Source organism: Camelus ferus, chromosome 1 (assembly GCF_009834535.1).
Source record: "Camelus ferus isolate YT-003-E chromosome 1, BCGSAC_Cfer_1.0, whole genome shotgun sequence".
Lineage (NCBI taxonomy): Eukaryota > Metazoa > Chordata > Mammalia > Artiodactyla > Camelidae > Camelus > Camelus ferus.
This window is the reverse complement of record NC_045696.1, coordinates 93,183,982-93,198,068: the sequence shown is the minus strand read 5'-3', so window position 1 is coordinate 93,198,068 and position 14,087 is coordinate 93,183,982. Positions and strand designations below refer to the sequence as shown.

The window sequence follows — 14,087 nt, the reverse complement described above, 5'->3', positions numbered from 1 at the left end:
CTATTATAATGACAGAATTGAGGAGACATGTAAATTCTACAGAGGAGCCAACGTTTTTCTAAGAAATAATCTCTGAAATAAATCTTTTTAGAAAAGCTAGTCTATAAAAAGGATTATTTCAGAGTCATTGATTGATGGACTGAGCAGGACTCTCAGTTTCACAACAGAGAAGCAGTATTTGGGAGCAATAATCAACATAAACCACCGGCATAATATTAAACCATAGTCCAGTTACAATGATAGTGAGGGACTGAAGTGAAATGGTTCCAGCATGTGGTTGTGCAGTAGTCCAAACCATTATACTCAGAGGAATATATTGTTGGAGCATCCGTTAGAATCGCATTCAGGCTTCCATTCATTTTACCATTCAGCAATACTTGTTGAGGTGTGTTTGGCACTTTTCTTGGTGCTGAAGATACAGCTTTGAACCCTACATAAAAGATGTCATTATTTGATGATTTGAGTGAAAATTTAAAATGGCCTACTGAACATTATGTACATGAGAAAAAGTATGTATTTTCAGAAAAGAGTGGAAGAATAATGGTCTTGGAAGCAACAAGGAAGAGTGAGCATGATTTTGAGTCATTTTTCCCAACCCTAAGGTAGCCCACATGTGAAGAAAAAGCAGGGTCTACTTGAGAGGGTATAGGGGACAAGGTGTCTGCAGGGTAGAACCAGGTCCTGAGACAAAGATGGATGGAATATTCAGTGGAGCAGATGAGGATGTAGGGTTGGAGGGCTGGAGAGCTTCACTGGTTGGGTCAGGAAGGAGGGACTATCAGAGCCATGTTGGAGAGATGACTGGTAGGACATGTGACTTGAGAGTGACCCTGGATGATCAAAGTGTTAGTCTTGGGAGATTAAGCTGGCTGCAAAGTTTCCAAAAGAATGAGTCCCAGCCAAGTCCTGGAAGATGGTAGATTACTGCTTCTTTAAATGCTTAAAGATTTTTTTACTGGGTGCCAGACATTGTGCATTTTTCCTCTTTGGGTGTTGGATATTTTTGTTTTCCTATAAATACTCTTGAGCTTTATTCTAGGATGCAGTTAAATTCCTCAGAAATGGTTTGATCCTTTTGGGTCTTGCTTTTACAACTCGTAGGCATGTCTGGGGTAGTGCTCAATCTACGGATAATTATTCTTCGCTGCTGAGTCAAGACCCTACTATGTAATCTTGAGGTCTTCCATTCTTGTCTTGTACGAGTACCAGACTCATTTTTATCACTTTTATCTCCAGTCCTTTTCTGCGGTTCCTTCCCTAGGCTGGGTAGTTTGCTCATATGCATATTTATATGCCAGCTGAATACCTGAGGGAGCAATTTGATCTCTGAGATTCTTTTTCTCTGCAGCTTTCTCCTCTTTAGTACCCTCTCCTTGGTGTCACTGAACTCTCACCCACACAAGGAGTCCGTCAGGCTCCCACTGGGGTTTCACACTCTACTTTGTGGCCTGGAAATGCTCAAGGCTGGGACAATCATAGGGCTCATTTTGTTTGTTTACCATCTTCTAGAGACGACTTTCCTTTTTGCCTGATGTCCAGTGTCATGCAAACCGTTGTTTAATGCATTTTGTCTACCATTTGGTTGTTTCAGTAGGAGGATAAACTCAGTCCCTGTCACTCCATCTTGTCTGGAAGTGGAAGATACTGTTTGCTTTTAATATTCCATGGTGATTCTAATTCATAGCCAAATTGAGAATCACTGCTGTATAAATCTGGCCAAAGTCTGTATTAAGGGTATTTCCATAGAGGTCTTCACATAGAACCAGTACAGAATTATAATAATGAAGCAAATTACAATTGTGCAAATATTTTATTATACATGAAATCTCAGAATGTCACGCTCCCTGCTTGATTGTGAGCTCCCTAAGAGGAACAGGCTCAAGCCTTTCCCATATCCCCAGCATCTTTGCACAGTAGAGACTTAATAAATCTATGTTGATGGCAAGTAAGAAGAAATGAAATATATCTTCTGCATATCTAATTATCACCTTTCTTCGTATTAAATTGAAACTAACACATCTCAGAAAGTTATTGTCAATCCCTTTCTTAGGTATACTTAGTAAAAGAAAACTGCATTTTTCAATAGTGTCCATAAATCCTTAAGAATTAAGAACATTTTCTGGCACTCAATTAATCTAAATTTCTTCTTCCTAATGTCACTGAGGTTCAGTCTATTTTGCCCTGCCTTCCGGGGACCATAATAATTGCTCATCCTTATTCTTAGAATCATAGGATGTTAGGCCTCTAAGGGATCTTAAGAGAATCATTTGACTTTTGGCAAGAATCACTCAAACTAAGTCTGGTGTGAGTCTCTTTTGCTGAGAAAAGTAACTAAGCAAGGATAGTGATTGCAGACTCCCTTGGCAATCTTTTCTTCCACATAGCTAGACATATCCATCTGTAGAACAACATTTATTTAAGTTTTTCATCACTTATTTAAGTCATTCTTTCATCTAGCTGACATTTGTTGATCATCTGACATATACTAGTCTTTTACCTGTTAATCATTTATCTTGTTCTTTTCAGAGAGTTTTGTAAGTAAATTCTAGTCTTTCTAATCCATTAAATAGTTGTAGTTTGCTATATCTAAATGTATTATTATGGTGATTCTGATATAAAAGGTTAATTACTTGATTACATGTTCTTTGCACAGAATTATGTATAAGTTTACAAACTACAAACATCATGTTTCTATTTCATTAACTGCCTAGGCCTATCAAAATTATGTTAAAAAGAATGGTGAAGAAAAATTACTTCCTGGACTTGACCTAAATCACAAACAACTGTTCTTCTTGAACTTTGCCCAGGTATTGTATCTTTCTTGATTGATAGATATGAAAATCATTTTGAGTTATAATTTCATAGTAAGTTAGATGTTGCCTGCTGAGTTTTCTTGTTTTAATCAATTGTGGCAGAGCATTTGATTGACTAACTTTCATTATGTGTAACAGACTGTCAGATCAGATTAATGATAATTATGTTCCTGGTTGCCTATTATTGAACCTTATTTGAAGAGTAATTGGCTGAGCATGCAGAATTCCAATTTAATTATTGCAATAGGAAGTTTTTTTGCTAGACTGTCCAAACAAATAATCCTTGATGGAACCTAAGTACGTTGCTTTTGTTTTTCTATTCCTATTTCCTAGGTGTGGTGTGGGACCTACAGGCCAGAGTATGCGATCAACTCCATTAAAACAGATGTGCACAGTCCAGGCAACTTCAGGTGCGTGAGTATGAACAGCTGTGAAGGTGCTCCAATACTGTCTCCATTACTTCAAATTCGGAGGCCTTTTTCCAACTCGGATTCTATAAAATTTGGAAATCCAGTGCTTTTCACTCACTTGCCCTTTCTTCCTCCCTCCCTCCCTCCCTTCCTTCCTTCCTCTCATTATTTTTTATATAGTCCTAATTATTTTTGAAATTATTTTGTATTTCTTCTTCCAGTTTTATTGAGATATAATTAACATACAGCACTATGTAAGTTTAGGGTGTACAGCACAATGAGCTGACTTACATCATGAAATGATGACCATGATAAATTTATTGAACATCCATTATCTCATATAGATACAAAATAAAAGAAAATGAAAAAAATTTTTTTGTGTTGAAAACTCCTAGGTTTTACTCTTTTAACTTTCATACATAACATACAGCAGTGTTAACTATATCTATCATGTTGTACATTATTGCTCTAGTACTTATTTACCTTATGATTCATAGTTTGTACCTTTCAACTACCTTCAGCCAGTTCCCCTTCCCTCCACCTGATTACAAATCTGATCTCTTTTTCTATGATGTATTTGTCTGTTTTTGAAGTATAATTGACCTACATCACTGTGTTAGTTCCTGGTACACAGCATAGTGATTCGATGGTTTTAATTTTTTAAAGTTGTGTTTTTCCTTACTGAAGTCTTCATAAATTAAGGTCTAAGAATATAATTCTGAGGATAACAGAGAGCACTTATAAACTCACACAAACCACCATAACAACCTAATTTGTCAAAGCTTTGCCCTACGTAGCCTCATGAACCAAAGCATATAGCCATAAAAAGTCCAGGTGGATTTAAGTAATATTAATTATTAATACCTTGTACATCTGGCATCTTCAGAGAACAAGAGGTAACAAATTAATTTTTTTGATGGCTAAAATTTGTCTCGAGTATTAACATTTTTATCCTAACCAATGGATTAAAATTTCTCTAAAATAAATTTTCTAGCTTCCTGCCTTATTAGCACAGTATCCTGAACAAAACCTGAGCTTTCTTTTTCTTGATGACACAGACTACTGTTATGACTTACTTATGGTTTCACTGTTTACTAGATTTGTAAAATCCTTAGGAGCTATAATATGTGGAGTTATTTATTCCTACACTACAGAGCCATTGATGGTGATACTTCTTAACTTTTCATTGTGGTTGTTTATTAGGTCTTTTCTGTTTTTCTCTTTCTTTTTACTATATTGTCTGTCTTCACCTGTCCCATTCCTCCATTTCGATTAGCTCAGAAAACATATTCTCAAGACTTTTATGGTAAAAAATGAATGCAAGCTTTGAATTAAGAAACATTTGAGTTTCAGCCATGGCTCTGCCATTTACAAGCTGATCCTTAACCTCTGTGTCTCCATTTCTTGATATATAAAATTAGGATTGAATTACTATGATAGTTCCTAGGAGGATTAATGTTACTGTGTATGAAGTACCTATTACATATATGTATTTGAAAAGTAGCGCTAGGATTACTTTTAGATTAGAGAAATAAGAACAGAATATCTATGAAAAAATGTGTATGAATTTTGCAACATTCCATATTAGCTGACAGTCAAGGGCTTTTTTTTTTTTCTTTATTCATTTCTTATGTCTGCATGGTTCAAAATGTAAATAACTAATCACCAGTTAAGTGATAATTTAGGTAGATATGTAATTGTTTTCTACCCCCAATTTTAAACTGAGTACTTTATTATAAATATATAAAATTATTTATACCTGTCATTTTCTTTGTTTTGGCCCCAAAGATGCCTCTTTGACTATTTTTCATTCATAATAAGAGAAGTATGTGTTGATTTTTTTAAAGGGTAAATGGAATGCCAACCTTTTGTCAAGGAAATTATTATTTTTACTGGAGGTAAAAGGATTTCCTTGGCAAAAGGTTGAAGTCACATTTAGTTTTGGAAACAGGCTGCTTCCTGGCTGTACAAAGTAAAACACATGTTTTTAAAGAAACTTAAAAACTAGTAAGATACTGAGTTGCTGTTGAAAAATTGTGCATAGTGGTTTCTGCAGAAACTTCTGAAACAGAGGGAGATTTTGTAACTTTATGCTTAAATAACCACAGTATTAAAAACAAAAGGCAAAGTATATTGCTATAAAGCTGACTCTATAAAACCATGTTAGGTCTAATCTATAATTGTTTTATTCTTCCTAACTAAAGTTTTACGTATTTTCAGATAAGCTTCTAAAACTTTGGTGTTTAAAACAAAAACGTTTCCCCTTGTATTGTAGAAGTTGAATTTGCAATTTAAATGACTTATTTTAGGAAATCCAGTTTTTGTTAGCCATCTACAGTCACTTCAGGGAATGGTTGCTATGATAATATTTACTGTATTATCTATAAATGTGTTTCTAAAGTTATTCAGATGTAATATTTCTGTATGAGATATAAGGACCTGATCACTTTTTAAAGCAAGTTCAAGTAGACAAAATGACACCAATGTCTAAGCCACCTGGAAAGTAATGCTACTAATTTACTTAGGTTGCTTGAGATCAGCTTCCAGTAAGAACAAAGGGCACTTGAGAGAATTAATGCCACTAATAATACAAGAAACGTTTTCCACAGCTTAATTTCTACTACTTCTAAAGGAAAAGTCTTTCTAGTGTTTTATGTAGACATTTTCAAGTTACATGGCTATTTTGTTTCTTATGGTTCAATGACTTAACCTGCCTAAGCCAAACCCTCTTTGAAATACTGCTGTTTCCTCCATTTATTAGCATTGGTTTCTGGTATTTTATAAACGATGTGAATTTCGGTGGGCCTCATAGAACTGCTATAAACACTTACTATTCTTTGGGCTATACCTGGGAATCTATTCAGACATTTATTTCTTCATGAATTTCAGTGGAACATATGCTGATCAAAGTGACCTTACTTTAAAAGGACCATGAACATTAGTTAATGATAAAGATTGGATAGTTTATCTATGAACACCTTGTAGACAAGTCATTTATTTAAAAGAAGTAATCAAATATTGTCAGAGAACTCACTAATTGCAAAAAAGCTCATTCTGTAATTTAAAAAAGTTATTTGCAGGCAGGAGTAGTCAGATATGTTATAGGATATAAAGTCCATTCTTGGTTACATGATGTTCAACACCATATCTTTTAGATATTTTCAGTACAGGTGATTATTTGCCAAGGGAATAAACAGCAGCACTGTGATAAAACGCTTGGTATAATAAAGTAAAAATTTCAAGTAGATTAAGACATAACCAATAAAAGTATTATCTTCTGTTATTGTAAACAGAAACACAAAAACTACAGTTTTCAGGTAGCATGAGATTCCTGTAAGAATATTAATAAAATATGATCCCATTCTTAGAGAAGAGCTTCATTTTAATTAATAATGTATCCACTTTTTAAAATAGACTATTTTTGTCATCCATCCAAAGATTTGATGTTATAAACAATGTAACACTAATTAGAGTCCTAGGAAAGTAAGTGAAGCCCTAGTACGTTGTTGACCTGATTATTCAGAATTAAATTATCTAAATTGAAGTCTTTGGAAGGAAAGAGAGGAGCTAGAATGGAGAAGGAGGGCATGTGGGTCAGTTTGAGTGTTGCTGCGTGGCCAACTCCCAGTGGTGTGGGGTTAAAGTTTTCTTGTTTTGAGGTGTATGTGTATGTGTTTCTGTTTCTTTAATATTTTTAAGAGAAACATAGAATTAAGCCATCAGTTAGGGCATTTTTACTGAAGTGCTTATCCCCATATGGTGATATTTAAGACACAGTCCTTTGAAAAAATGTTAATTACCAGCCAATGATTGTCAAATGCTTACCTTGTCCATCAGGAAGCTTGCTCCTCAGTCTGAGGAACAGTCAGACCACTGTCATACTGTCCCTCAGCCAGCTAATCGGGTTTCCTAATGTGGGAAGAGGATTTTTTTTTTTAATTGAAGTACAGTCAAGTACAATGTGTCTATCTCTGGTGTACAGCACAATATCTCAGTCATGCATGTACATATATATAGTTGTTTTTATATTTTTTTCCATTAAAGTTTATTACAAGATATTGAACATAGTTCCCTATACTATACAAAAGAAACTTTTTAAAATTTTTTTCTCTTTTTTCTTTTGAGGATTAGATTAAATGAATCATAGCCCCTCTCTAACTCCCAGAGTCTGTTAACCTAGAATCTTAAAGACTAAATACTAATATAAATTTCTGATGTCTAAAGGCTTTTTATTCTTATATGTATGATCATAGATCATATATCAAGTGAATTTGTTTTTGAACTTTCATGTGTAAGAAATCATATTAATTTAAACCCTAAGCTCCCACCCTAAGCCAGGAAGTGAGAAATCTAATTCCAGTCATTTTCAGGGCCATAGAGGAATCCAGTGGCATCTCATGAGCCTAGAAATTAGGGAATAACTTCCTTCTCCAGCCTGCCACGGTCACTGTTGACATGCTAGAAGTCCGATTGCCCTGTCTAAAGTCGGGTGACTCCATTTCCTTCCACTGGTTATGGTCGACGGCCGCGGGAGCGTCCCCGACAGACACGTGCCATCCCATCAGAGATCCCCTTGGGGCTCCTCTCAGAGCGAGAGGCGTGTCCTTGCTCTTCACACAAACTGGCGTTCCTGGGCCCCTCTTCAGGCTTGGGAGAGTCAGTCTTCTCCCCCTCAAGTGGACCCATACATGGAAGTTCCTCTGCTCTGCCCTCCCCGCCTCAACTGCTCCCCCACCCCATCATACCAGGAAGATTCCTTTCCATCTTTAAGACTCCTCTAAGAGTTCTCAAAAACATACAACCAAAAATGTTTACATCCTTCCTAAAGGATAGGGGAGTTGTAGCGGGTGGGAGACTGAGAAAGAGCTGATGTGGTGATGGATGAGACATTAGGAAGCCAGACTTAGAAAATCCATATGGAGTGGAGGTGGGGAAAGGAAATGCTTTCTTTCTCTCTAGCTGGTCTACAGTAGCAAATAAACCAAAAACACTGAACAGTGTGTTTCTCTGTAATGCCCTGTAACTCTACCTGTAATCACCACGGCCAGGGGATGGGCTTAGTCGTTACGTCTGGAGCCCTGCAATATGCCAGGCACTGTGCTGAGCTTTGGTGCTGCAGCGGGGAGCAAGGTATACTTGGTATTTGCCCTCATAGTGGTTACAGTGTGGAGGGTATGTCAGGGAGTTACAGAAGGAGAACAAATCATTGCACATTGTGCTCAGTGCTCTGACAGGGCTGATGGGGGGCAGAGATGGGGGAACTCATGTGGACAGTGTTCCAAGAAGGCCTCGGGTGGGGGGGGGGTGTTACAGCGGGGGCATGAAGTCTGGGAAGGAGTTAGCTATGTAGTCATGGGGGAGGAAATTTCCAGGGAGCAGGGTTGGCAGGGACAGCAGGCCCAGAAGAGGGAAAGAGCTGGGCCAGTTTGAGGAATGGAAAGTGGATCAGTGTGGTTTGAGCCTCATGAGGATCAAGAAGAGAAAGATACTGTGAGGAGGCGTGGAAGGTAACTGGAGCCACCGGGATGCTGGAGACCATGGAGAGGAGTTTGAATAGCCTTCAAGCCCCTGGAAGGTTTTAAGTAAGAGAATTATGGAACTTGACTTAAATTTTAAAATTCACTCTGACCACTGTATGAAGAATGGATTAAAAGGGAGAGAAATGCTCAGACTCATACACGCGCACACGTCTGCCAGGTGGGGAGATCTCAGCAAATTAGCACCAACTCCAAGTCTTCCCAGCGGTCTAGGCTGCTTGCTGCCCAGCCCCCGGCCCCCAGCCCAAGGTGGCTGTGGTGGGGGCGGGGCAGTTCCCGGGGGAGAGAAGGGAAGGGGCTGGTTCAGGGTTGATGGGAAAACATCCCTCTGCCTCATTGTACTGACCTGGCTGTCCCTCCAATGCTGCTTGGTGCTGATAGTGAGTTGAACAGTGTTGTTTTTGCCCATTGGGGTCAGATCAGAGGAAATTGGCATTTGCCAAGCCTTTCCAGTTACTCAGGCTGAATCCAGTTTCTGATACCTATGGGGTTCTTTTGCGAATAAAGAAAATAATTATCTTCCCTATTAAATCAAATCATCAAATCAACAAATATCTACTTGAAGTCTGATACACTGAAAGCTATTGTGTGAGCCCTTTTAAGATAAGGTAAGAAATCATGATTTTATTCTCTGACCAAACTTTTCTTATAACTGCAATCCCAAATATGAATTATTCATTTATCTCACAAACACATATAGAGTGTTGATAAATGAACTTCCTGTGACAACCTGAAGATGCAAGTACTATTATTATATGCATTCTACAGAAAAGGAAACTGAGGCACAGAGAGGCCAAATAAATACAGTTCATAACCAGGATTCAAACCAGGCAGTCTGGTTTCAAGATTGGTGCTCTTAAGTCCTATAGTTTACTACATCTCCACTTAAAAATTCTGTTACTGAAAAGGAATGGGTTCATTCTAAGAGTTTTGTTTTTTTTTTTCCCTTTTAAACTGAAACTTCCAAACCCATTCTCTTGGCTTTTACAAAGAAAGTCTACAGAGCTCCTATGTGGTATGGATATGAGTATCAAATTCTCATGGTGACTCTTTTTTGCTTGTAATTACAGGATTATTGGGACTTTGCAGAACTCTCCTGAGTTTTCAGAAGCCTTTCACTGCCACAAGAATTCATACATGAATCCAGAAAAGAAATGCCGGGTTTGGTAATCTTCAGAAGAAGCAGTGCAGCCCTGGGCTAGACTTGCCAACATCACAGAAATGGGGAACTCTATCCAAGAAAAAAAGGGCCAGAGAAGTCACTGTAACTACATGGAGGTCATTCACAGAGATGAGAGCATTGTGATAAAATGAAGTTAGGTTATGCTGGGAAAGGTGTGGAGGGTGGAGGGGTCTAATGTCTATCAAATCAATCACTGCTCACTGTGTAAATAATGCTTAATATCTAAAGATAATACTACCGTTCATGTCTATTTCTCGTATGATCTGCCAGTTTGATGTTGTCTCTTGATGACCGGGACTTCTAATCACAGGGAGAAAGATGAGGTTGAGGAATTCATTCGGCACCAGAAGCACAGCACCCACGTGAGAGTTAAACACCCGTTGCCTGTGTGCTTATTTTTACTTTTACTTACGACATTTATACTCCTTCAGGGCTCTTCCAAAGAATTCTTATACATAGTGGGGCCTCGGGACTTAATGTAGTTTTAATCTATTTTTGCCAGTCATCAGTTATCCATTCTGAGAGCTTTGTGTTTTAAGCACTCTTAGGGCTAAAATGAACGTCTGAAACGGTTTCTGCTGTTACTGCTTTGACTGATCATGAGATTCTTGAGGCTCCCTGCAGTTTTCTAAGCAACTTCTTGTTCTCTCTCTCTCAAAACTTGGCCTTTTTAAGAGATTTGTAGTAATGTATAAATAATTTTTATATTTAATTATTAATGACATTTATGACTAAGGGATTGTTATTATAGGTAACCGTTGAATACTGAACCTCAGACTGAGATAAAGAGTTATGAACCAAAATCTGTAAATCACAGATGAAGATTTGAGACTTTTTAAACTTATAAACCATATTGATGAAAAGCTTTAAGCATAAACTTTGGGGTAAAAATTGCCATGGGACAGTGGTCTAAAGATACCTAAGAGTTGTGGTTTACAAGCAGGATTTTCTAAATTAAATCTGTCCCTGAAGGTGGCTGTGAGAAAAGGGCAAAACCGCATCTCTGTAGCTCTGCGTCTCCTTATCTCTTCAGGTTTGTCCTCTGATGGAAGTATTTTGATAATAAATGGAAATTATGAATTCATTACTCACTAAGCTTATTGTGCCAGCCATCTAGCTTTGGAAAGTGCATTTCTGAATAGACATGAGAGACTCCGGTGCATCCAGTGGGCCTGCTTCTAAAATTCTAACTCGCGTACAGTTCTGGGAGGGGGACGGCAGCCCCTGATGGCAGCTCGTCTCTTGAGGCTTTTATGTTCTCTTTTCCTGTCCTGTTGGCTAGTTTAATTCATTTCATTACTTGATTAATATTTTACAAAAAAGGTCCAAAAGCCTTATTTTTTTTCTTAACAAAACACGGAAATGAAGGAATATCCAAAATAGGAGTGCTGGTTTTTCTGCCTGTTGAAAAATGCCCACTTAACTTGTTTTTTCAAAGTAGTATTGAAATATAACATGTATACCGAAATTTCATGAAGCTTAAGTGTATAGCTCAGTGAACTTTCTCCAGCGGAGCACCCCCCTGTAGCCAGGACCTATGAGAAGCAGGACATGCCCCAGAAGCCCTTCTCAACTGTCACGTCACTCTTCCAAGGACAACTACTGGCCTGACTTTTTTTTTCTTTTTCTTTTTCTTTTTTTAAAATTTTTTAATGAGGAGAAAGTAATTTTAGGTTTATTTATTTAATAAATTAAACACATGAATTGAACCCAGGACCTTGTTCATGCTAGGCAGGCACTCTACCACTGAGCTATACCCTCCCCGACTTGGCCTGACTTCTAATATCATACATTAGTTTTGCCTGTTTTTGGCTTTTATGTAAATAGAATCAGTCAGCATGCGTTCTTTTTTGTCTGGCATCTTTCATGCAGCTTTACGTTTGTGAGATTCATCTATGTTGCATGTGACTGTGGATCTTTCCTTCTCATTGCTGAATAGTATTCTGTTGTGACTATGTTACAATTTTTCTGTTCCATTGTGGATGCACTTGAGAAGTTTCCAGTTTGGGGCTGTTACAAATAGTGCAACTATGAACATACTTGCATAATATCATCTTTATTTACCTGAGAGTTTTATGGACTAATTTCCACAAGTCCTTTCTAAAATCATGAACATTGAAAATATAGTTTTAACTGTTCAACTGACCAGCCTATACTCTTCAAAACTGCCAAAATCAAAAGACACCAAGAAGGCCTGGGGAGCTGTTCCAGATTAGAGGAGACTGAAGACTACGTGACAATAAATGCAATGCATGATTCTGAATTGGATTCCGGACCAGGAAAAACAATCGCTATAAAATACATGTTTGGGACAGTTGGCAAATTTTAAAAATGAATGGTGGATGAATTAATATATTTTGTCAATGTTAAATTTTCTGCTTCTGATTAAAAAAAAATATATATATATATATATATATAGTTTCAAGCTAATCATGGATAGCCTTATTCTCCCCCCTTTATCACTACCACCATCATGGTGGATAATTTGAAGTACACTTAAGTGTATATTTTCTTAAACTTAAAACATTCCTAAGTAATATTAATAGTGGAAGCAATTGGAGCATCCAGCTCTGAAGAGAACTTTTGAATTATTTAATTTCCATGCTGTCAGAGCAGCTGAAGAACCAGAACTGAAGAGCAACCAGTACGAATTATAAAAAGGCACCAGACTCCCCCACTGCTAGCTCTTTAAAATACCAGGCTTCCATCTTCATGGAGGAACTTGAGTGAAGTTTTCTGGGGGGAAAAAAAAAAAAAAAAAAAAAACTTCTCCAGTGCCTGGATCTTTTATCTCCAGAAATATAAGACTTCCTGGGGCTAAGGGATAGACCGACGTCAGAACACTAGTACCCCCCACCGCTCCTCACGCACGCGGACATCAGTAATTGTACACAGCACCGTTGTTGAGCTGCGTGGCACCTGATGGTCTCTTACTCACTACCAATCTCTTGGTGTTGTCCCATTAGATAAAATCTATTTGTAACGATCTCACATGTAAGTCTAATTATGCCCAAATCCTGGTCAAGAAAAGAGTTAGGAAGCTGAGACACCAAAGATTGGGAGCTGACGTCACTCAGGGATGAAGACAGAAGTTCTCGGCAACACCATTGATAAGATGTCTGCTCTGTGCTACACCATCTACGTAAATTCAGGTGTAAGGTGGAAAGGATGCTATCCTGGGGGAAGAGTCCTTTCTTATTTCTAATTCTATTCTGCTACTAATGACAAAGTGACCTTGGACATTTGATCTTTTCTCTTGGGCCTCTGCTTTTCCCACCTGAAATAAAAATAATTAGATGCTGTCAGTAATGCTCAGCAAGAGAAGCAGAGTGTGTCCAATGCTGCCTTACTCTTAATCTGTTTCTAGTTAAGAACCATTGGGTAGAATCATCTCAAAACTCCCATATAAATGTTTGAGTCCAATTAGACCACATGATAATCCAAAGAACAAAGATCAAAGTTTTGTTAATTTGGGGTATGTGCTGTTCTTAAGAGTTTTCTCAAAAACCTTTATCATTCCTGTCGTCACAGATGTAATTCTCCAAGTAGATGATAACTATTACCTTGGAAATAAGACTCCAACCCTGTCAAATATGGAAGGTCAGAAAGCTATCAGGCTCCAGTCTCAAAAATACAAGATAAAAATAAATATTGTTCATACTGTTGCTTTTGTTTTTAGTCAGCTCTGTTCCAGCCTCCCCACCTCCACGCTCAAACCACCACCCAGCTCAATGCCACCCCCATATGAACCCTCATAGCATTTCTGTCTTGAAAAACGTTAAGGCCAAATGGCGCTTTTATCTCTATAATCTTACCCTTCCTGCTAGAATCAAACTGAATCTTTTCAATATGAGTGATAGAAACTATTTTGCCAATATTTTCTTGTTTTCACTATCCTGTTCTTGCAAAGATGCCATAGTTTCCTGATCTGATTTGTTTTCAAAAGTTAAGTGAAATGGCTGCCAAATGCTGTAGAGAGTTACCGGCATAATCAGATGACTTAGGTGGGAGCTAAAAGTACCTTCATGCACTGTCCCTGGACTGAGGGACTTGACTTTTGGTTGAACAGATGAAGAAAGGAGCCACATGAAACTAGTATGCAAATGGCACATGTTTATTGCATTCTAGTCTTGTTGTCTTAACA

The 14,087-nt window shown here is 37.7% G+C and overlaps 1 protein-coding gene across 5 annotated transcripts in view; it reads left to right on the top strand.

The window, feature by feature from the left end:
• MME (membrane metalloendopeptidase) overlaps nt 1-13,608 on the top strand; it is a 93,255-nt gene extending 79,647 nt beyond the window's left edge. For 3 of the 5 annotated variants that reach the window (XM_032485900.1, XM_032485894.1, XM_032485906.1), the window contains exons 21-23: nt 2,712-2,807; nt 3,147-3,223; nt 9,831-13,592. In XM_032485900.1, the coding sequence (XP_032341791.1) occupies nt 2,712-2,807; nt 3,147-3,223; nt 9,831-9,930 (273 nt within the window). In that variant the 3' untranslated portion in view covers nt 9,931-13,592. Of the gene's footprint in view, nt 1-2,711; nt 2,808-3,146; nt 3,224-9,830 lie in introns of all 5 variants that reach the window. The other 2 variants (XM_032485887.1, XM_014562383.2) reach the window with 1 other exon arrangement.
• Nucleotides 13,609-14,087: the final 479 nt, after the last annotated feature.